At 41.8% G+C, this 22,432-nt stretch overlaps 1 protein-coding gene across 1 annotated transcript in view; it reads left to right on the forward strand.

The window, feature by feature from the left end:
• Window positions 1–22,432, forward strand: part of Vat1l (vesicle amine transport 1 like) — a 157,568-nt gene that overhangs the window by 20,104 nt on the left and 115,032 nt on the right. The window contains exons 2-3 of the mRNA XM_038312235.1: window positions 2,682–2,811; window positions 7,103–7,318. Of these exons, the coding sequence (XP_038168163.1) occupies window positions 2,682–2,811; window positions 7,103–7,318 (346 nt within the window). The remainder of the gene's footprint in view (window positions 1–2,681; window positions 2,812–7,102; window positions 7,319–22,432) is intronic.

Genomic DNA, 22,432 nt, shown 5'->3' on the forward strand with positions numbered 1-22,432 from the left:
CAGGGGCATTCCCCATGCCCTGATGGAATAACCGAATATCTCAGTGTGGAAACAGTAAATCTTAACTCTTCTCACTGAGAGTTCAGGAGCACGGATCGCAGCTCACAGCCACTAGGTCCGCTTCACGCCGAAGGTGACTGGAGACGGCCCTCTTGAGCTGTGTAATGGGCATCTAGCATGAAGCCTTCTCCGCGGTGGCTGTTTTCAAAATGGCTGAGTGGTTGTTTTCTGGCATTTCGCCATCTGGGTCTCAGAAAACCACAAGTTATCGCACAAAGGGAGACAGTGAGTTGAACTGTGTGTGGGTGAGGTGGAGTGCTTGATTCGAGACACAGAAATTCTTTTTATTGTTGTACCGTGACTTAGAACAATGGACCTTTTCACAGAAGCGAGGTTTGTATGTAGTTGATGTTGTCCCGTGTAAGCTCTGGAGCAGTTTCTTTTTTAACACACCCCCTATTTTATTTTAAAAAGAGGGGGGAGGCTTCCTCAAATGTTCATACTTCTTGCCTTCTTAACTGAAAATGAGCACTCTAAGCCTGATGTTTCTTGAATATGTTCTATGAAGCTGATGCCATGTTTTGGGGCTTCACGATTCATTAATTTTCACAATAAGCCTGTGGGTGCTGCCTAACCCTTGCCTTCAGATGGGAAACCTGGGAGCAGAGAAGCCAAGTTATTTATTCAAGGTCCTATAGTTAGAAGTGATGGAGTTGAGATTTGACCTCCATATCCCCAGATCTTTAAGAAACAGGACTTTTTGTTGGAAAACAGTTTGAAATGACAGAAATGACTATTTAAAAACATCAAAGTAGAACCCTTGGAAGTCTGAGCATCCACTTCAAGTCTTGGAAGTCTGAGCATCCACTTCAAGTGTTCCCATCATTCTGGTGTTGGAAAAAGGTGCGCTTTTGACCTGCAGTGCAAACGTCCACATATCCATGCCTGGTCCTTTGTTTAGCAGGCGTTCTTGAAGCACTTTCTTTATGGTGTGACTGTGGGACCACTGTGTGCTAGGAACTATAGAAATTAAGGAGTGTCATAAGGCTCACAGTTGGCTTCCAAAGGGCTCCTTACAAGATCCGTCACCTGAAGCAAGTTGGGGACCTCACTTCACACACAAATCAGGAGGATCCCGAGAAAGTGTCGACTTTTAAACCCATCCTTCAAGGAAATCATCCTCTTTGCCTTCCTCCATCCTGTATGGACGAGACCAACGAGTGAGAGCAGGGACGCAGGTCGAGTTAAAGTCAAAGAGGCCTTTCTATGTTCAAAATCAGTCAAGCTTTCTTGCTTGGCCAGTTGCTAGTGGACCTTGGGTTAGATGGAATCATTTGTTTAGCTAATGGAAATGAGAAGCTTCTAAGGACTGCATCTCTTGATACAAAGGCGTGTTTTCAATGAGATGTGTTCCTCTGTGCAGTCAGCAAATGAAGTTAAATGCATCGCTAGATTGAAGCCAACGTACGCAAAGCCACTGGGTACATTGATGGCGTCAGTGAAATTGAGCATATGATTTCCTGTGACTATGACTTAGACATAAGTTTCATGACTGTCTCATTTTTAAAGTAATGAGTTAGCCAAAAATACTCTAACTTCTTGTACTGGATGGTTTTGTGTGCCAACTTGATGCAAGCTAGAGTCATCAGAGGAAGGAGCCTCAGCTGAGGAAATGCCTCCTTGAGATCCAGCTGTAAGACATTTTCTCATTTAGTGATCAATAAGGGAGGGTGTAGCCCATGGTGGGTGGTGCCATCCCGGACTGTAAGAATGCAGGCTGAGCAAGTCAGGGGAAGCAAGCCAGTAAGTAACACCCCTCCATGGCCTCTTCATCAGCTCCTGCCTCCAGAATGGTGTCCTGTTTGGGTTCCTGACCTGACTTCCTCCAGTGATGAACAGCAATGCTGAAGTGTCAGCCAAATAAACCCTTTCCTCCCCAACTTGTTTTTTGGTCATAATGTTTTGTCACAGCAATAGAAACCCTAACTAAGACACTTCTCTCGTCCAGACTGGACTTAGATTCTGTATTCTCACACCTCTGGGGCCATCCTTTAATGGCTCTTCCCTGAGCCACATTCCTCCTGTAGGAACTAATGCAGTCTCTTGATGTGTCCCGTTCACTATTACTGGTGCTGCTTGAGCACAGTGCTGGCATAAACAAGTGTGATGATCGAGGAGAGGTGGTGGGTTAGTTGTCTTGAACCCTTTTAAATCAGATCTCCTTTCTCTTTCTGTCTCACAGATCGACCAGTAGCCATTGTGTCTGGCTCCTTTCCATGCGTCTGTTCATAACCGCGCCCTAGTATATTTGTTCTCTTGGATTAAGTGCTAGAAAGTCTAATGATCAATCTAGTCACTATGTGTTTTCAGGATAAGCGTGAACAGACTCTGAGGGAGGATAAGGGGCCAAATTAGAGCGTGAACTGCAGCGATCTTCAGTGCCAGGAAAGCATTACTTATCCTCATAGAGATAATTGAATTTTGTTTTATTGCTGATATCTAGCTAAGTGGCATTACTATCAGGGACACTTTGGCAAGAAGGAATTTTTTTTTTTTTAACAAAAGGAAGGAGAGGAAAGGAGGGAGAAGGCGGAAGGCAGGGGAAGGGAAGCAAAGGCCAGAGTGATGCTCTGGGGGGAAATCTCATCTTGAATCTCTTCCTTTCTGCTTGCTGTCCACAGTGGTTTGAACTTCATTGACCTGATGGTGCGACAAGGGAATATTGACAACCCTCCTAAGACGCCCTTGGTGCCAGGATTCGAGTGTTCTGGGATTGTTGAAGCTCTGGGGGACAGCGTGAAAAGCTACGAGGTAAAGTTTTAAGTCTGACGTAAGCAGCAGTAACCATCTAGAATCTGTGAGGAAGTAAAGCTACGCAAGACACATTTGAAATAGTAGCAGAAATGTTTATTTTGTCATTCTGAGCTAGATAACATTAACCATGTTTGTAATGATAGGACTTTCCAAAAAATCTCATGACTTTATTTGTTTGCTTATTTTTAGGATTTTTTCATATACTATCTTCGTTGCTCTTGGCAACAGTTTGAGGAAGTGGGCTGGACAAGTCTTATTGTATTCCTTTTTCATATTTACTTTATATAGCTATTAAGACTATTTGGTTTTGTAGTAACCAAGTGCACAGTCCCTTGCTCCATCTACAGCTGCCCATTCCCACCATCTCAGGCCTAGCAATCAACTACAAAACACAAAAGTAAGGGGTGTTAATTATTTTATAATATGGTTCCTTAAAGTATTTACCTGGTTGATACCTTTTAAGTTATCATTTACAAATCATGAACCACTTCAGGAATGGATAAGAAAAGGGTTTTAGATTTAAAAAAACTACTTTAAGTCAAGGACTCTCACCCTGACAATGGGATAGAATTGGTGAGGGATTAATGGCTTTGGGAAGAGGGCAACACGTAAGTGGTTAATTACATTGTTCTGTTTCATTCACATGTGATATTCTCCACAATCAAACATTTTATTTTGAAAAAAAAATGCATGCATGACTCTTCCTACTGTCTTAATACAAACTAAATACAACTTGGTTATTAAAAACTGAAGCACTGTGTCTGGTAAGATGTTATTTGGTTAAAAGTGTTTGCCATCAAGCCTAGTGACTTTGGTTTAATTGCTGTAACACACGAGGTTGAAGGGGAGAACTACAAGTTGTCCTCTGATGGAGGAGAGTTATCTGTCTATGTTTCTTTCATTGGTTAATTAATAAAGAAAACTGCCTTGGCCCTTTAAGAACAGAAAATTAGGTAGGTGGAGTAGACAGAACAGAATTGTGGGAACAAGGAAGTAGAGTTGGGGAGACGCTTCAGGCATTCGCGATAGGAGTCTCCATGCTGCTCCTCTCCGAGATGGACGCAGGTTAAGATCTCTCCTGGTAAGCCACAACTCGTGGTGCTACCCAGATTACTAAATATGGGTTAAAGCAAGATGTGAGAATTAGCCAATAAGAGGCTACAGATAATGGGCCAGGCAGTGTTTAAAAGAATACAGTTTCCGTGTAATTATTTCGGGTGTAAAGCTAGCCGGTGGCCGGGTGGTGGGACGCAGCCCCGCCGCTTCACACTACAGTCCTCTGACTTCCACATGAGTGCTGTGGTACACACACACACATACACAAACACACACACAATCTAATGAAATACTGCAGCAACACCAGCAACATAAAATTGAGGATTTTGGCATCTGAAAACTTACTACAAATCAAATTCAAGGTTTCTCACTCATAACTGGTATCTCAGAAGAAAGGCAGGGAGATTGACATTTAAGAACACAATATACCCAGCTTTAGAGAGCAGTCATCTTTACTCTAACCATAGTACATACAGAGAGAGAGAGAGAGAGAGAGAGAGAGAGAGAGAGAGAGAGAGAGAGAGAGAGAGAGAGAGAGAGAGAGAGAGAGAGAGAGGAGAGTAAAGGTTCTTACTATTCCCTCTGGTTCAGAAGGTACAATAATCAATCATTCTCTGTGAGGCTAGAAAGTAGAAAGTAGACACAGACCCCAGATTTACATCACCAAAGCCTAAGTCACAGTTCCTAGAATCTAGTGGTCTTTACCCATGTTCCCACCCTCACCCCAATATTACAAAAATACATGCAAGGAATGAGTGGAGATGAACCCTGTAAAATCCAGTGCCATTATTCTCTTCAACTTAACCTTCAGCCTGCAGCTTATCCTCACCCCAGTGGGAGCTTCAATCTACCTGAAAATACGGAATGTTCTAAATGCATGTTGAGGGATGTCTGGAAACCTCATCCCATTTAGCGATGCTTCTGTCAAAGATGTCCTAATGACCAAGGAGAAGAAAGTTTTAGCAGAATTTCAGCTACCCTGGTTTATCTGATTCCCTCATCACTAAAATAAGGTGGTTAAATAACTCATTTAGAAGATAGGTTGGCTACTTTATGAGGTGTCATGCAAGGAAGGAGGCTAATTGAACCTGGACTCTATGGCCCCTGAAAGATTTTAATATATTGGCTATGAAGGATAAAAATGTCTTGAAATAGGGAGGTACACATGAATATGCATCTTTGGGGATGCTAGGTTTTGTTTCATGGGAAGGGAACTTTAATTTCCATCAGATTCTAATTCCAGAAACCCCTCCAGAAATGATAAAATATATTTATGTTTAAGCTTGAAACTGAACTATGTCCATCAAAGTGGAGGACTACTTCTAGCCAATATTCAATGAGTCCAGGATTACTTCTAGACTTGAGAGATGAGAAAAAAGAAGGCAAGTTTAGATCAGAGCCACAGGTAAGTCTGAGCAAGGACTGCTCACTGTCTAGACCAGGGGGACTCAGAGACAGGAGAACCTGTTTATGTTTAAGCCATTTAAATCTCCAGCAAAAAGGAAAGATGTAAGTAGCAGCTACTCCTCTGTGTCCAGCCCTCATCATCATGGTGATTAATTGTCCTCTCAAATCAAGAAGACTGCATTGTTCCTATTGCTAGCAAGGCAAACCAGGGTTCAGTGACTCAGAGCTCTCTCAGCTCCAGCAGGGATGCCCTGACATTGGGACAGAGATGTGCAGATTGTCTTAGAACACTGTAGATTTGGTCCCCATCTGTATCATCTAACTGAGCTCCTCTTAACCCAGATCTGATAGGTTCCAGGATAAACACGAAAGTCTTTATAGACACTGTGACAGCCACACACTGAGTTTGCAGCAATCTTATCCTCAAATAAACAGAACTGTCTGGTCTTACGAAGCAGACTACTGTGGAATCTCTTGGACCACATCAACCCTTCCACACATGTAAAACATGATCTTCACTCCTTTGGACTAGTGTCCGAAACATTGCTATGCTCACACCATCAGCTTAAAAGTTTATTTTCTCCTAAAATATCCCTTCCAGGCAGAGTTGCCTACTAAGCCCCGCCACCAAAAGTATTTTCCACCTGCAATTTTCCAGAGAATGTGAACACTTTAAGAATATGAACTGTAACTCATTTACCATTGTATCACTTGTGCTTGGAATTCAAGGCCAAGAAGGAGCTAACATAAACAATCATGGCAAGAGAGCAGTGTGATATGATGAAATGATGTATATGATACGTGTGGAAACAGACAGCTCTTTGTCTGCATGACCTCAGGGCAGAGACATAATGCACCTTCAGTATCAACATGCACGTAGTGGGGCTACTACCCCAGAAAGCTGTCATGGAGACTAAATAACTAATATAATATGAAGGTTAGAGCTCAGTATAGAATTGATTTTGCCCACAAATGGGTTTTTCTGTTATAATCAAATATGCAAATACAACAACTTCTCATGAAGCAGTTTCTTTTAACTCTGTATTTCCAAGGGTGCTTGGCTATGAGGGCTAAAAGAAGCCTTAAAGGAAGGGCATGAGGTTTGGATGAATGACAGCTGGGGAAGGGGAGAGGAAAGATGTGCATCATCCTACCTTTGTCAGGTGTACTGTACTCTTCAAGCCTCTGCTATCACCTAAACAGTCTTCAGAATCCTAGTTGCAGAAAACAAGGATATAGCACAATTAGTAGAATGCTTGTATAGCATGCACAAGGTCCTCGGCAGTGCATAAAACCAGACATACTGGCACATACCTAAAACGCCAGTTCTCAGAAGGTGGAGAGAGGAGGATCAGAAGTTAAGGTCACCTACAGCTACGTAGTAAGTTTTAGGTCATCCTAGAGAGCATGAAACTGCTTAAAAAAGAAGGAGGAAAGGAAATAAGAGAGGAGGTAAAGGAAAAGAAATAGGAGTATTATTCTAGAGACAGATGAGTTTTTCCAAATTCATGGCTGTGAAGAGGAGACAATAGAAGATAGGTAGTTAGGAAGCCTAAAAGCTCTCAATGGCTCGTTAAATAATCATATGATTTCTAGAAATTTACTGGAGAATTTACTGCAAATATATAGACATGTGATTGTTGCATCCAAAAACAAATATGAAAACCAGAAGGACTTCTACAGATTAGGAGAAGCAGCCTATGCCAGCTATGTCAGAGAAACACTGAGCATTTTATGTACCACGGACAGCTCCCGATGAGTGTGGTCCTCCTTCATGCTCTATCATGAGTCAGTTTCCTTTAACTCTGTATTTCTTTATTCCCAGATTGGAGACCGCGTCATGGCATTTGTCAACTACAATGCCTGGGCTGAGGTAGTCTGCACACCAGTGGAGTTTGTCTACAAGATCCCAGATGACATGAGTTTCTCCGAGGCCGCTGCTTTCCCCATGAACTTCGTCACAGCATACACGATGCTCTTTGAGATTGCCAACCTCCGGGAAGGGATGTCTGTGCTCGTGCACTCCGCCGGAGGTGGGGTGGTAAGTTTGCTGGCGATTCTGTTTCTTTAAGGTCATGATGGCACAAATGGAGTTGAAATTGACATTGTGATTCTTACATGGCTTGTCATTTGTAGGAATAATCCACAACAGAGTTGGCATTCACATTAGCAGCAAAAGCCTTTATTGATTGTTGCAGTGAGGGTAGGTTGAGCCTCACAGATGGTGCCTCTGGGACTAGGATGGTCTCAGCATGTCATGTGAGGACACAGTGGTCCCAGACAGTTTCTATAGAGTGACACCGAATCTTGGCATCATAATTAAGTGCTGTGTTGATTATTATGAGATACCTACACATGTCATATCCCACTGACGCCATACAAAATGCCAAGAGAGCGATGATGTCCTTTTCAATTAATTCCAGTGCTTGACATGGTCCTTAGAGTGACATTCTAATCCACTTGTGCGCTGGCATGTTTTCTTAAGTGAGAAAAATGCGGACAGAGATTGATCTGTCACACTGAGAATTGCACATGAAACTCAGCACACCCAGGAGAGTGATCGTACATGGGAGTATTCTGTGTGCAATCCTTCAGACACATCTTTGCTGAGTGGGAAAAGTGAAGGAAATCAAAAGTTCTTCTATATAGTTCAGGTACAGTGGGATTTTTCTTCCATAGTTTCAATGTGTCGTGGTGTGTATGTCCAATGCACACTGTCTGTCCTTGACATGGACAAATACTAGGCTTGACATGTTCTACTGAGGCTTAACTGTGACTTTCATCTCTCTGAGGGGAGGTGGTATTACTCACTAACTCAACAAAGATTCATCAAGCACATGCCATGCTCTAGACTCTGTGGATGCACAGACTTAGAAGGGAAGGCATGATCTAAGAGAATTTGAGAGGCTTCTAAGTTGTGATTCTGTTTGCTGGCTTCAGAGATGAGTTCTTATGATTTCCTCTAGCTCAGTTTCAGTAGAGGTTTCATTAGTATTGATTGAAAAAACCCTTGATTTTTTACAATTACCAGAATTTTCTAAAGTGTAAAACTGTGCGTGTGTGTGTGTGTGTGTGTGTGTGTGTGTGTGTAAGCCAGAGGTTGACACTGGGTCATGAGTTGTCTTTCCTAGTCATTATCTATCTGATTTTTTGAAATAAAGTCTGTCACTGAACCCAAAGCTCCCAACTTATTGAGGCTGGCTGGCCAGCAAGCCCCAAGGGTTGCCCTGTCTCTACCTCCCCTGCACTGGGACAATAGGTACCACCACACCTCTCTTTTCTACATGGATGCTGAGGATGAGACTTGGGTTCTCATGCTTGTGTAGGATGCACCTTTCCAGAGTCATTTTCCCAGCCAATGAAGGTCATTTCTGCATTTCCTTTCTAAGAACACAAGCTCACATCCAAAAGCAAGGGCGTGAAAGTTTCAGAATGCTTTGCAAACGGATCTTCAATCCCCTTCACAAATTTGCTGATGTCTTCTGACCATGAGTAAAGATACAATAAAAACTAAATGTCCCTGAGAAAAGAGAATGCTTTTGGTTCCAGCAATCTGTTAACCGCAAGCAAGCCGTTTAGAATACTAGCATTTATGGTCTTGGTGTGTTCTGCATACAAAGTGTGGGGTTTCTTTCGCATTGCCAGCTGAAGAACCTGTCCTTACGGTAATGCTGGCTTCAGTCCCACCAAGGGTCAGTGTGATGGTTCATTACACTTACTTGCCAACTTGATTGACTCTGGGAACAACTAAAATGCAATCTCCTGGGCATGACTAGGACTTTCTTTGTCAGATCGTTTTACTAGGGAAGGCCACCCTAAATGTGGAAGACATCTTTCAAGAGCCACCCAGATAAAAAGACACAGAAGCAGAATCTTTGCTTCTTGCCTCTTTGGCTCCACTCTTGCTGGCAAGACTATCCATCCTGTTGCTGCAGCGTTCCTTCAATGATAGTAGAACCAGTTTCTCCAGGCTTCCAATGTGAGCTAAAGACTAGTAGCTCTTAGTAACCTTTCTGACCTTCAGCCTCAGACTGGGACTGCTGAGATGCCCAGTCTTGTGGTCTGAGCAAACCAGTAAGGCATTCCCCTGCGGTCTCTGCTTCAGTTCCTCTCTCCAGGTTCTTGCTTTTGGCTTCCGGTGCCAACTTCCCTCAGTGATAAACTGCTACCTGGAAGTGTAATCCAAATGTACCTCTTCTTATGCTGCTTTGGGTCAGAATGTTTTTATCATAGTAACAGAAAGCAAACCAGAATGGTTAATTTGCATATATTATCACTGAATTTTGTTTTCCTCTTTCTTTTGGTGCTGAGAACAAATAGAAACATATCAAGACTGTTTCTCATATACGAAAAGAAATTCTGGGGAATTTACCATAATTTTTATTCTGCCTTATTCTGGGCTTGCAGATAGTATCAGTGATAACTAAAATGAAAAAAAAAATGGCAAAGGAATTAGAGAAAAGGGACAATAGGAGGAGGAAAATGAGTTAATGGGCATTACGCAGGCTGCGATGTTTTAAAGCTTTGTCTGAGATGGACAGCAATTTTCTCTCTGGGCTTTGTAATAGCTGGTGAAAATAGGGGAAAGGATCATTCATGCAAGCAAGCTATGTCTATTTGATGGAAACACACCCATTAGAGAGGAAAAAATCCTGGTTTGGAGACTAAATGGCTGTTCTTTGGCTTCTCATAAGGAACATATGTGAGAAAGCCCTGAGAATCCTCATGAGGGCTGCTTCAGGAAGTGTAATATTTCCACCAAGTCTCCTATGCTGCGCTCCCAAGGCTGTCAAATAGTATTGAAGTAAAATAAAAAATTCAGTGAGAGTCTACACACTGAGGCCAAGAGGATGTGGTCTGGCTTCATCTTTGGACCGACTTAAAGGTGTGGTTCAGCTACCTGTCTCTCCAGAGGGAAGACTTCTTGAAGACCATTTCTCCCAGATAAGATGGGTAGGATCAATGAAGCAATTCAAGGTCACCATTAAAGGAAAGAGTGTAGACCAAGCACATACTTACACACAGAGATAGTCATCTGAGCTGAGCAGGCTTGACAGTTTTGCAGAAAGGAAGATTGGGCCTGGGGACGGTGGGAACCACCTCCACCCCATATTGTAGAGATGAGTGAGTCCTCCACGTTGGAACCAGAGTCCTCCCAAGACAATGGCTGGTGACTGTTCATATGGTCAGCGACCCCCTGAGGGCAGTTTCACCCGCATTGTCTATGACACTCTTGCAGAGGAATGGAGGTGCTCCCCATCACTGTCATGGCCACCCTGGGTACAATTGTTGCAGTAGGCAGAACCATAGCTCCTGAAGACCCCTGAGTCTCTGGCCCCTTTGAGTGTGTCCCTTCCAGAGCAATGGGAATTTCACAAATTTGATTATGGTAAAAGTCTTGAGAATGGAGAAGTTCTCTCAGATTGTGACTGTTCCCAAACAAAACATGAGAAAGAAGCCAGAAGAGGGAAGCAGAAGAGCCAGGGGGAGGGGTTAAAGATGCTTCCACGTGACTTTGCTGACAGAGTAGGCTATGAGCCAAAGACAGCAGGTGGGTTCTAGATGCCGAGAGAGACATGGCATCTAGAGCCCATGGAAGAGAACAACTCTGCTGACACTTTGGTTTCAACAGAGTGAAATCCATTTTGGATCTGGGATTTCCAGGGGCACAATATAAGAAAGACATGTTTTGGGAGTTCCTAAGTTTGCACTAATTTGTCACAGAGGCCATTTTTCCTGGACTGCCCCCACACAGTGGAGATGCCACTATGGCTTCACAAAAGCCCAGGAAGCAATAGAAGAGTTAAAATTTGTACCCTACTCTGGGTGATCCTAAACCTATTCTTTTCCCACTCAATAAACCAGAATGTTAGAGCACAGGGCATTCATTCTCATGCTTCCACGTACTCAGGACTTGGGAGATGGCTCAGTCAGTACAGTGCTGGCTCTGCAAGCATAAAGACCTGAGTCTGATCTCCAGAACCTATACTAAAACTAAAGCCAATGAGGCAGAGAAAGGCACATTTGGGGGCAACCACTCTACACTACTTGAAAAGTTCCAAGTCAGTGTGAGACTCTGTTTCAATAAACAAGGCAGACAGTTCCTGAGGAATGACCTCTAGCCTCCACATGCATGTACACACGTGTATACATGTACATACAATCACACACAGAGACACACAGGCACTCCCATACACACACCATTTAGTGAATTTTCAGCGATAAGCACAGACATTTCAAAAGCTGTGAGACTGTGGCCAGGCATCCTATTCTAACTTGATATTGATGTGATGGTGAAGATTAAACCTCATTAGGATAAAACTGCCTAACCTGGGTTTCTGTAAGACAAGACTACAGTCTTTGCAGCACCAAGATTTCTGTCATCTTTGCAGTAAAGGCTAGGGTGGAAATTTTGTATATATCTCACAAAGAATGCCAACCTTAGCTGTGATTTTCTAGAACTATAGTAGGGCATTGAGAACTAATTCAGACCAGAGCAGGATGTGTTGTCGTTGTAGTGGCCCAAATGTATCCACTGCCCCCATCAAAGCTTGGATATGTAATTTTCTCAGACTGCAGCATGACCAGATGGCCTGAGATGCTAATGCGCCTAATCAAATCTTGAGAAACTGGTGGAAAATTGGTCCGTGAGTCTTTAAAATGAAAGCAACAAAGTAAGCAATGGTGTGGGACTCCTGTGAGGACCTGTGTGTGCTTTCTTCCCCTCTCATCCAGCATGCCTTCTTGATGAGCCTCCTGAGTTTGGGCATCATGACTCAGGTGTGCTCTGTCTCTGGGAGTGGCATGATTGTGACTGGGTTTTCTCCCCGACTTTCCTCATCAGAGCAGTAATCCCCTGGCAGTGAATGCCATGACCATTTGATAGATGCAGGAGCTGATGGAGAGGGGAGTGAGATAAGAATAGCAGACACATATTGTGCACCAAGCCTCTTGACCTTGTGTTTCGTGCTCTTGATGCTCTACCATCTGGGTCCTAGCATCAGAGAGATAAGGTGAGAAGGGTTGATCTCATGGACATCCTCAGGAAAGGACTCCAGGAAGATGGTGCTAGATCAACATCTTCCTCCCCTACACCTCCTCCACCCACACTAACCTGCTCACTCTTCTTACGTCTGGGTATTTTCGAATCCTGTTTCTTCTTTCCAGAATGATCTTTTTGCTTAAGTCAAATGTCACCTCCTCTGAGAAGCCATACAGCAGTCCGTGTCTAGGTAAACACTTTTGTGAAAGATACAGAAGAATCCTTATAGCTTTTTCCTTCGTGCATGGGTTCATCTGAACAGCATTTCACAGTTTGAGGTCTTATCTAGTAGGAAGCATGCATGGTTGTGTGGTCAAAAAACCCTGGATTCAACCCTCAGCTCTGTATTTCAATAGCTAGATGATTGTGAACAACTTAAAACCTATAAAATGAAATGATCGTGTCAATCTCGTGGCATAATGTGAAAGGGAGAAAAACGGGGTTGTCATTATTCCTGAAATGCAGTCTATTAATTTTCTAGAGAAATAGAGGGAAGGGAAAGGGCAGAGATAGAGGAACAGAGGGAAAGACGGTATAGTAAAAGGGAGGAGGTTGGGAGGAGTGAAGGAGACAGAGACAGAGAGGTCAGCATTTATATTTATATTCACAGTACCAAGAAAAATCTTAGACCCAAAGCAGGGGCTGACTAGCTTATAACTTCTGGAAAATATTTTGTTTCAAACAAGGGTTTTCTCTTGTTCGTGTATTATACTTTTCAAGATATGCAATGGGATTGGCACTTCACCTCTACCCAAACCTAAAAAATTTAATCACAAATCTTTGTACTAGTTTAGATCAAAGCTAATCCTTCAAAATATCTAACCAGGACTCCTAAAAACTGACAAGGTATTGAAAATAAAAAAGCAAAGAGCACGTAAGAAACTGTCACATAGTAGAAGAGACTAAGAAAACAGGTTATATGTCTTGGCATTAGACGTATCTGGGAACAGGGGATCTCAGTTGAGGAATTGTCTTTAACAGATTGGCCCATTGGCAAGTCTGTGAGAGAATTTACTTAATTAATGATTAATGTTGGAGGACCTAGCCCACTGGGTACAACGCCCCCCCTGGAGAGGTGGTCCTGGGTGATATAAGAAAGCAAGCTGAAGAAGTCAATAAGTAGCATGGCCTCTGCTTTAGTTCCTGACTCCAAGTTCCTGTCCGAGTTTCTGTCCTGATTTCTCTAAATGATGTGTTGTGGTGGGGAAATGTAAGCTAATTTGCTTTGGTCAGAATTTATTAAAGCAACAGGAAACCAAACTAGGAAAACATGGAAGTGTAATATGGTACCCTAGGTCAGTTCCTGGAATAGAGAATGTGGCCTGATGGGAAAAGTGATGAATTTCAAAGAAACTCTGCAGTTTAGTTAATATGATGTTAATTCCCTACTTCTGATGAATGGACCCCAAAGTGTAAGTCATTCCCTTAAGGACAGCAAGACAATGTTTATCTAGAGAGTCTCTATACTCTCTTTTCTACCTCTTTGTGAAGCTAAAACTGTTCCAAAGTAAAGAGTTGGAGTAAAGACAGACAATGCCAGCTCATGGATTCTTGGCTAAGGTAAATGAATTTTCAAGTTATTTATATTTCTCTAGCCCTGCCACACCAACCTCTCATTTTTCCTAAGCAAAAGGATGTTTTAGAGAAAACAGAATGCAGCTAAGTCTCCATCAATACTGGCTTGAGTTGCAAATCAGAGACTGGATGAAGCACCTCCAACTCTTCCCTGGAAGAGAGTGAGGTTTTGTGCATGGGCTCCTAGATGAGACACTGTGAGAAGAAAGAGAAGAGAAAGAAGCAGGGTGAGAAAACCTGATCCTTCCATTGGTCTTAGAAAGGAAAGTACTGTCTAACTTTCAGAGTTAACTGGCTAAAGTTCAATGACTACCCTCCATTCATTATGGATGAGGTATCTCTCAGCATTATTCAAACCCTTGAAATGAAGCAACCACAAAAGGAAAGGCTGAGTCTCTACTGGAGCATTCTAAATCTTCATGTAGGATCCCATGGGCTCAGGAACTGGTGGTCCTCTCTAAATGATGAATGCATGATTCTTAAGCACGAAACCTTGAGAACATGAAGAAAGAACCTCAGTGTGTTGAGGAACTTAGATGTATAGGGTAATGCCTTCATTTCTTTTCTTGTTGCTCGGATTAAAAAAAAATCTAGACAAAAGCAACATAAGGGAGAAAGGTTTTTTTATTTGACTCAAGTAAAAGGGGACTGTCTATTGTGGTAGAGATGTCATACAGCAGGAGCTGGAAGCAGCTGGCACCTCACATCCACTATCAGGAAACAGAATGATGAGTCTGTGCTGTTATCAGTTCCCTTTCTCTATTCATACAACCTAGGACCCTTGCTGGGGAATGGTGCCACCCACAGTGAGTGAATCTTCCCACCTCAATTAATGCAATCAAGATCATTCCCCATAAACATGCCCAGAGGCGTGTCTTCCAGGCGATTCTAGGTTCTGTCAAGTTGACAGGAGGCACTAACCATCACAGGAAGACATCCCATCTCAGCAAGAGTCAGTTGTGATATAGGACTTTTTAAAATCGTTTTTATTGGGCCATATATTTTTCTCCACTCCCTTCCCTTCCTCTTCCTTCCCCTTTTACCCTCTCCCATGATCCCCATGCTCCCAATTTACTCAGGAGATCTTGTCTTTTTCTACTTCCCGTGTGGATTATATTCTTAGAGTCCTCTTTGTTGTCTAGGTTCTCTGAAATTGTAAATTGTAGGCTGGTTTTCTTTGCTTTATGTCTAAAAGCCACTTATGAGTGAGCACATTTTATATTTGTCTTTCTGGGTCACACAATATAATGTTTTCTAGATCTATCCATTTTCCTGCAAATTTCAAGAAGTCATTGTTCCCCCAATGGTTGAAAGTTGATCTTTATGAAGATTTCAACTCATCATTGTTGGAGGGGCAGGGTAGAGCAGAGATCATGTCACAGCAGCCAGGGAGAAGAGAAAATTCTCTCTGTGGAGATGTCAGCTTCCAAGAGTAATTTATTGAAAACAGAACCATGATTGATCATGGAAGTCACTAAGATTGACCCAACTGCTCAAGCCTACAACCTAAGAACTATGGTTAGTTCTTCTCTGACATGATGTCCTTTCAAAATCCTATGATTCATTCATTTGTCCACTCATGCATAGATTGTGAAGATCGACTCAGTTCAGGATATTCAATTATGCACTAGAAATTGAACAAGCAGTAAGACAGATTCTCCTCTTTGGATGAGAAATTCAATAAAGCAAAAGTGGACATTAATCAAATAACCACATAGATAACTCTGCTGTGGGCTTGAAAGATATACGTGCTACCATGAGAGACCTGGGATAGAGTCTGGTGTAGAATCAGGAAGCCACTTCCTTGTGGGTGTGCCATTTCCACTCCAATCTCAGGATGATGAGTGAACCGGACCGTGGTGGGAACAGAAGAACTTTGTGGAAAGTGCATTTAGGATGAGATTCATGAGGGTAAGAAGCCCAGAGGCTTTCATGAGAAGTGTGTGTGGGGGTATGCCTTCAGTTGAAAAATTATAAACAACAGGATTTTTCCTGTGTCCGCCACCTCTCTTCATCTGTCTTAGCTTGGTTTCTGTTGATGCGATAAATATTGGGGCCTAAAGTAACTTGGAAACTTGGAAAGGAAAAGTTCCTTTGATCTTACAGGCTGCAGCCAACTGTTGCTTCCCTAACACCATCCATTCCCTGCCCCTACCATCGTGTGGGCTTCATGTAAGCAAGGGAAGACTAGAAACTGCAATGATCTAAATCATTCAGGTTCTTGGGATCCCCTGTCCCTGCCACCTTTCTTCCTTTAAGTCCTTGTGTCTAGTTCTTCTGCCTCCCAGTCTGTATTTATCAGGTCAATGATTGATTCTGACCTTAGTACTGGAGTCAGACAGTCTGAGTCAAAAGCCCAGTGATTTGAGCAACTACTTAACATCTCAGTCTCTTTATTTATATAATAGGAATCAAAACAATGCAGCAATCACTCACAACCCCTCTATTTATGCTAAATGAGCCGACAATTGAGAGGCACTTAACTCAGAAGACCAGGCATAAAGTATTAGCAATGATAAAGTGAGGGTCAGTTTACCTCCTCCCATCCCTTCAACCCACAAAACTCATATCTCATTATCTTTGTGCGTATTCCCTGCTTCATAACGGCTGTAAATACTTGTATACCAAGAAGCTCATCATTTTAAAAACATTCTAGATGAAGTATTTGCTAAGAAGCCCTGCTACTGAATTGATCCCAGAGGGAAAATAACATCCTCAGAAATCTTGTCAATTTTAATCTATTAGGCATTTGGGGGGATTCTTGTTCATGCCAGCCAATGTTTTTCTAAGAGGTTTTGCTCTGCATCTGGTGTATATACTAGGTGAATGAGATCCATTTTCTTTTTCTTTTTTTCACATTTTGTCATTGAACGAGAGATCCATTTTCATGATCTCTGTGCCTGCGCTTCCCATCACCCCTCCACCGTCCCATGGCCCAGCTCTCCTGTGTCCTTAGTCCTTTCCTTCAGGGATCTAAACAGCAGCTGCATACATAGAGTTAAAGAATTGGAAAGAGGCAGAAACATCACCACCTTCTGCCAATCGCTAACTATACACTAGACGCTTTGTAACATTTGTTTATTTCCTATGATTTTCTCTCTGTTGGACTTTATGTAACATCAAGGAAAAGAGAGGGTGAACTCTCCGTTTGAAATCCCTCTGTTCCTGTTTTATCTTCCCAGCTGCTTCATCTGTAAAGTGTGAGTGAGATTATTGCCAGCCCTCACAGTTACTGGGGAGCCTGTATCAGCGCTTGTCATACCGCCAATGCCAACAAAAGTTTAGCTGGTTGTAATCTCCCAGACAGGCTAAGAGATTCAATAATGTTCCCAAAGTTATAGAGTTAATTAGTCAGAGGGTCAAACTGATTCCAAATATCCAGGGCTGGGGATTCCCACCACATGTCTGCGCCCTTGACATTGCTCCACACCAAAGGCCTCAGAAACACCTACGTCTCTCTTCATTTTTTTCTCCCTAACTCACTTTGTGCCATAGAATAAGGGGGATATTTCTGTGGCGAGACACTTGGTCCCTAAGGGCCTGTAATGATAGGAAGCAGAACTGCTAAAATTTTAAAGAGAACAAAGAGGCTCTGCCATGTCCTTCATGAATAATTGACACCACCAGGATTAACTGCATCTTCACATCAGCAGAAAGGGCCATGACTAGGGTTAAGATCTCTTTTAACTGCCAACACTAAGAAACAAGCACTAAATGTCCAATATGCTCCTCAGAGATGTGATGGAACAGGGTCCTTATTCCCCATCCTCAGAAACATCTGATGATGACAGCTAGGATGGATTTCTTATGCCACCAACATGCTTTATATTAGATAGGTATTAATTACATTGGATATATAGATATTAAACACACTAGATAGACATAAAACACACTAGATAGATATATAGATACATAGATGCATAGATGCCAGACAGATAGATAGATAGATAGATAATCTAAACACATTGCTGACATAGGAGATCATATATATATATGTATATTATATGTATAATATAATGTATTATATTATATGTATAATATATGTATAATATATGTATAATATAATATACATATATATATATAATCTTCTAAATGCTGTCTATGTAGGGCAAAGCCTTGCTTGAACTCTATTCTATTTGTTTTTAACTCCTGTACATAAATCATTATCAACTTGAAGAACTATCTGTATCATAAATATTGTAAAGGTTGAGTTTGGCCTCAGAGGCAGCATCCATTCACTCAATATTGACTGAATAAATACATCAGCTCTTGAAAGTAGACATACTGAAGTAGATCGAGCCCCATAATTCCCATTCATTGTCTGTGAGACAGAAACTACTACAGTTCTGTTTTAGTAGAGGAAACTGAGGCTAAACAGGTGCCTTGGTTGCTTGATGTTACATTGTGCTATTAATCAGAACTGGTTTGTGAGCTCTCTGTTTAAGGATTCCAAGTTTTAAAGTGTTTGGCTGTTCAGATGAGGAAGCCATACAGACAGAATCCTTGTTTCCACTCAGAGTGAGATGAGATGTCTTTTTGTTTTGGACACTCTTCTATGTTGAGAATAGTCTGGTCCTGTCCAGGGGCAAAGAGATCCCCAGGAGGAGAGAAGATTCAATAGATTATTTCGAAAGGACTCTGATAAATTCAGTGCCTTAGCTTACCTGGACCATAACATTCCATCTGAAATTTAATCCTCAATTGCCACGTTCACAAAAGCAAGAACCAAACATTCCTTAATTCCTGCATCTTGTGCATTGAGCCTACATCAAGGTCATGAATGTAACTTGGTGAATATTTGGAGAAAGCGTAAAGAAATCATAAAAATAACACAAATGTCAAAAAAAAGCAAACAATCTTTTGTAACAAAGAGTCCAGATTCTGAAGCCAGATTTGGAGTTCATCCTAGCTTTTCTAGTTTGCAAGTAAGACCCCAAGCAGATTGACTTCTTTCAACTTTGTTTCTTCATTTGTAAGAATGTAAGCTATGTTTCCTGGTTCTCATGTGGTATTTTATGAGAAGGATTTTGTAGTTGGATTGTCATGCTCTCTAGCACACAGGAAATGCATGTGTTAGCTGCTGTTAAGAATAATATTACCAGCACAGCAGCATCATCCAACTATGAATACTCAGTGGTACCCTGGCATCCACAACCAGGGGTAGATGAGTAGTAAACAGCACAATCTAAGGGTCACTAGCTTTTGAAAGCTAGAACCAAGGCAGATAAGATTAATCTTGCCTCTTTTTATGTATCTTTCTTAAAAGCATCTGTTTAGGGTCCTCTTGGATTAACAAAATTGTCTCAGGTGCGCATTTCCAAACATCAATTTCCTTCAACACAGAGGAGATCATTAAACTTTAGGAAAAGTTAGCTTCGTAGTTCTAGGCCCTTGAACACATGCCATGATCTTCAATCAAATGGATAAGTCTTTTCTGGGTTTATACCACCCCAGGGGCCCATCAGTGCTCCCAGTAACACACCTGAAAGGTCACAGTTGCTTTTCAGAATATCATTACCTTATTAAGAAAAAGAATTGGATCAGCTAGGACTGAATGAGATATGTAACAAGTGACACCCTTTTCATGTTTGAGGCATTAGTCTAAGTTCCAGCTGACATTTTTGGGCTGTTGACCTCAGTCCTAGATTCCATGTTTCCTAGGACAGCCTCTCGTTATCTTGGCTACTTCCTCCTAAGCTACTCCAGGGTAAATTCAAGTTGTCCTTTCCAGTCATGTTCTCCTTGCTCAATATATGGTTTGGCCCCTAAATTACACACTGGAAGAGGAAAATGAAAATAGAGGCCTCCCTTTCTCTCATGCAATCCAGAGTTGTCCCTACCCTACACTCATACATAACTCCCTAACCGTCCCTAAAACATTTCAGCCTGTTTCTTTCTATTGTGCCTTCTCATTTCTTTATTCCCCACTCCTTTTCTGTTCCTTCTTCTTTCTGCTCATTTCTATGTCTGCCTTACACTTCTTTCTCTGCATCTCTCTTTCTTTTCTTCTCTTTTTTTGTTTCTTCTTTTTTCTTTCCTGCGTCCTTTCTTCCTTCTCTTCCTCTATCTTCTTTTTTCTTTCTCCTTGTCACCTCTCCTTCTCAATTATCAAGTGAAGCATTAGACATAATTGTGGTGGTGTCTGGATATTTTATATTAAGCAGCCCTTCTGAGAACTAAAATCTACAACACAAGTATATACCGTTCATCACTGGTAGTAGTAATAGGAACTGGTGGGAGGAGTAAAGATTGATGGGGCTGAAGCATACAGGACATGACCTCATTCTCTAAGACATCGCACATGACTGCTTATGATCTAAACTGGGAACTGCTGTCTAGGATCGGAAGGATATAAGGGAAGAAAGGAATAAAAAGGACAGAAATAGAGTATTAAAAGAATGTCTACCAACACAGGACCTGGACATGCTGTAGAAACTTAGCAAGTATGACAAAGAACAGGAGAAACAGAAAGGAACAATAAAATGGTCTGGCACCTGAGTTCAAGGAAGCCAAGCTGAGAATAGTACTGTTATCCTAAAATACATACGGAATCATGTTAAAATGTTGAATAGCTATTTAGTGCATGGTTGGCATTTTTTTTTAAATATTTCTTTATTTGTTATGTATACAATGTTCTGTCTGTGTGTATGCCTGAAAGCCAGAAGAGGGCACCAGACCTCATTACAGATGGTTGTGAGCCACCATGTGGTTGCTGGGAATTGAACTCAGGACCTTTGGAAGAGCAGGCAATGCTCTTAACCACTGAGCCATCTCTCCAGCCCCCATGGTTGGCATTTTTATAGGAGTTTGCAATTAGGGAGGGATGGGGAAAGATGGATGTGAATGTGCTGGATCTGGCCAGTGCGAGAACCAAGTAAGTGATTTTGAAATGGATACATTCCAAAGTCCCAACAGCTTTGGAATGCTCCCAGAACAGTGAGAGGAAAGACTGAATTCACAAATCAGGCATCTAGGGCTATATCTGTCTGTTGTCATCATTGTGGTACTCCTGACAAGTCTTTTTCATCCCTCAACCATATATTTCTTCTATAAATGAGTTATGCCAGCGTGTCTTCTACAAGGTGAAGTAGACCAGCTGCTGCTTCTGTAAACTGAGGTAGACCAGATGCTGTTTCTGTGAGGTGAGGCTGACCAGATATTGCTTCTGTGGGGTGAGTTAGAGGCTGTTTCTGTAAGGTGAGACAGTCAAGATAGATGTTCTTTCTGTAAGGGATAGCAGATGAGATAATGTCTTCCATGAGGTAAATGTGATACTTAATGAAAAGTGAGGTATACCAGATAATTTCCTACAGTCCTGGTTATCTTCATTAGTGGTCTGTTTTTTCTTTGGGAGGCTATCTTTAATTCCTATGTGAAAACTACATTATCTATTAATCTCTTTACTGCTATCCCTTTTACCCCCACTGTGACTCCATTCTTTAAATTCTTAGAATTAAAAAGATAACTAACAATTGTCATTAAACATTCAGCCTCTAGAGACTGTTTGAATTAGAATACTTGTTTTTATGGCTTATTTAGCTGTCCTTTCTTTTTCCATGTATAATATAGTCACTATTTTTTCACTCAAAATATTGTGAGATTTTTTTTAATGAACCCTTTGGTGAAAAAAAATCGAAGAATGCCTAGCACACTGTACATAAACATAAACTGTCTAATAAAATTATACTGAACGCTATGATGTAAGATCGAGAACATTCTTTGGGATCAAGGTATTCATGGCCTCTAACTGTTAGGAGAGTTTTGATTGCTGATGACTGCAGCCCTCCCTGGGAAAACCTTTGAAAGCAATGGAACTATATTGTGAGAGATTTCTGCCCTTTGTTAGCGAGGGCAGCCTACGTCTAATCACCAGTCCTCTTGCCTCAGAAGAAACAACTCTGAAGAGCTAGCTAGTCCAGTCTCAGAGCTCCTCTGGCAGTGGGCTAGAGAACCTCTCAAACATACCACGGCTTAGCGTCTCCCTCTGCCCAGTCCTGCTATTTTTTAACCAATTTACACTTATTCCTCTGCTCTCCATTCAGAGTCCTTTCCCAGGAATCCGGACTACAAAAATTATGACGTTACTCTATTAGGCACCCTATGTATGCCCCATGAAAACTGCCTGATCCATTGATACCCCTCAATCAGTAACCTCATTTAGATCTTACTACACGTCTCTAAGATCTCTGGTTTAGAATATCAACACAGTCCACAAGTCTGCTGAGCATACAAAAGAAATTATTGAATTCTAATGGATTGAATAAATGGGTGGATCAAGAAACTGTTGATCTCTGAGCCATTTTGGCCTCCTTCAATGTATTAAATTGACAGTCTGATGAACCTTTTAGTTATGTGTCTGGTACAGAAGGCCTCCCTGTACGATTGCCAAGCCCCAGAATTCATGAGAGAGAAGAGGAGGTGGAAATTTACTCCTCTACTGCCCAAAGACTGCCAGCAATGAGGGTAAAGATCTTCCATGTGCAATGAGCCAACAAGGATGGAATACAAATAGGCACTCCTGCTGATTCTGGAGTTTTG

This window comes from Arvicola amphibius, chromosome 15 (genome assembly GCF_903992535.2).
Source record: "Arvicola amphibius chromosome 15, mArvAmp1.2, whole genome shotgun sequence".
NCBI lineage: Eukaryota > Metazoa > Chordata > Mammalia > Rodentia > Cricetidae > Arvicola > Arvicola amphibius.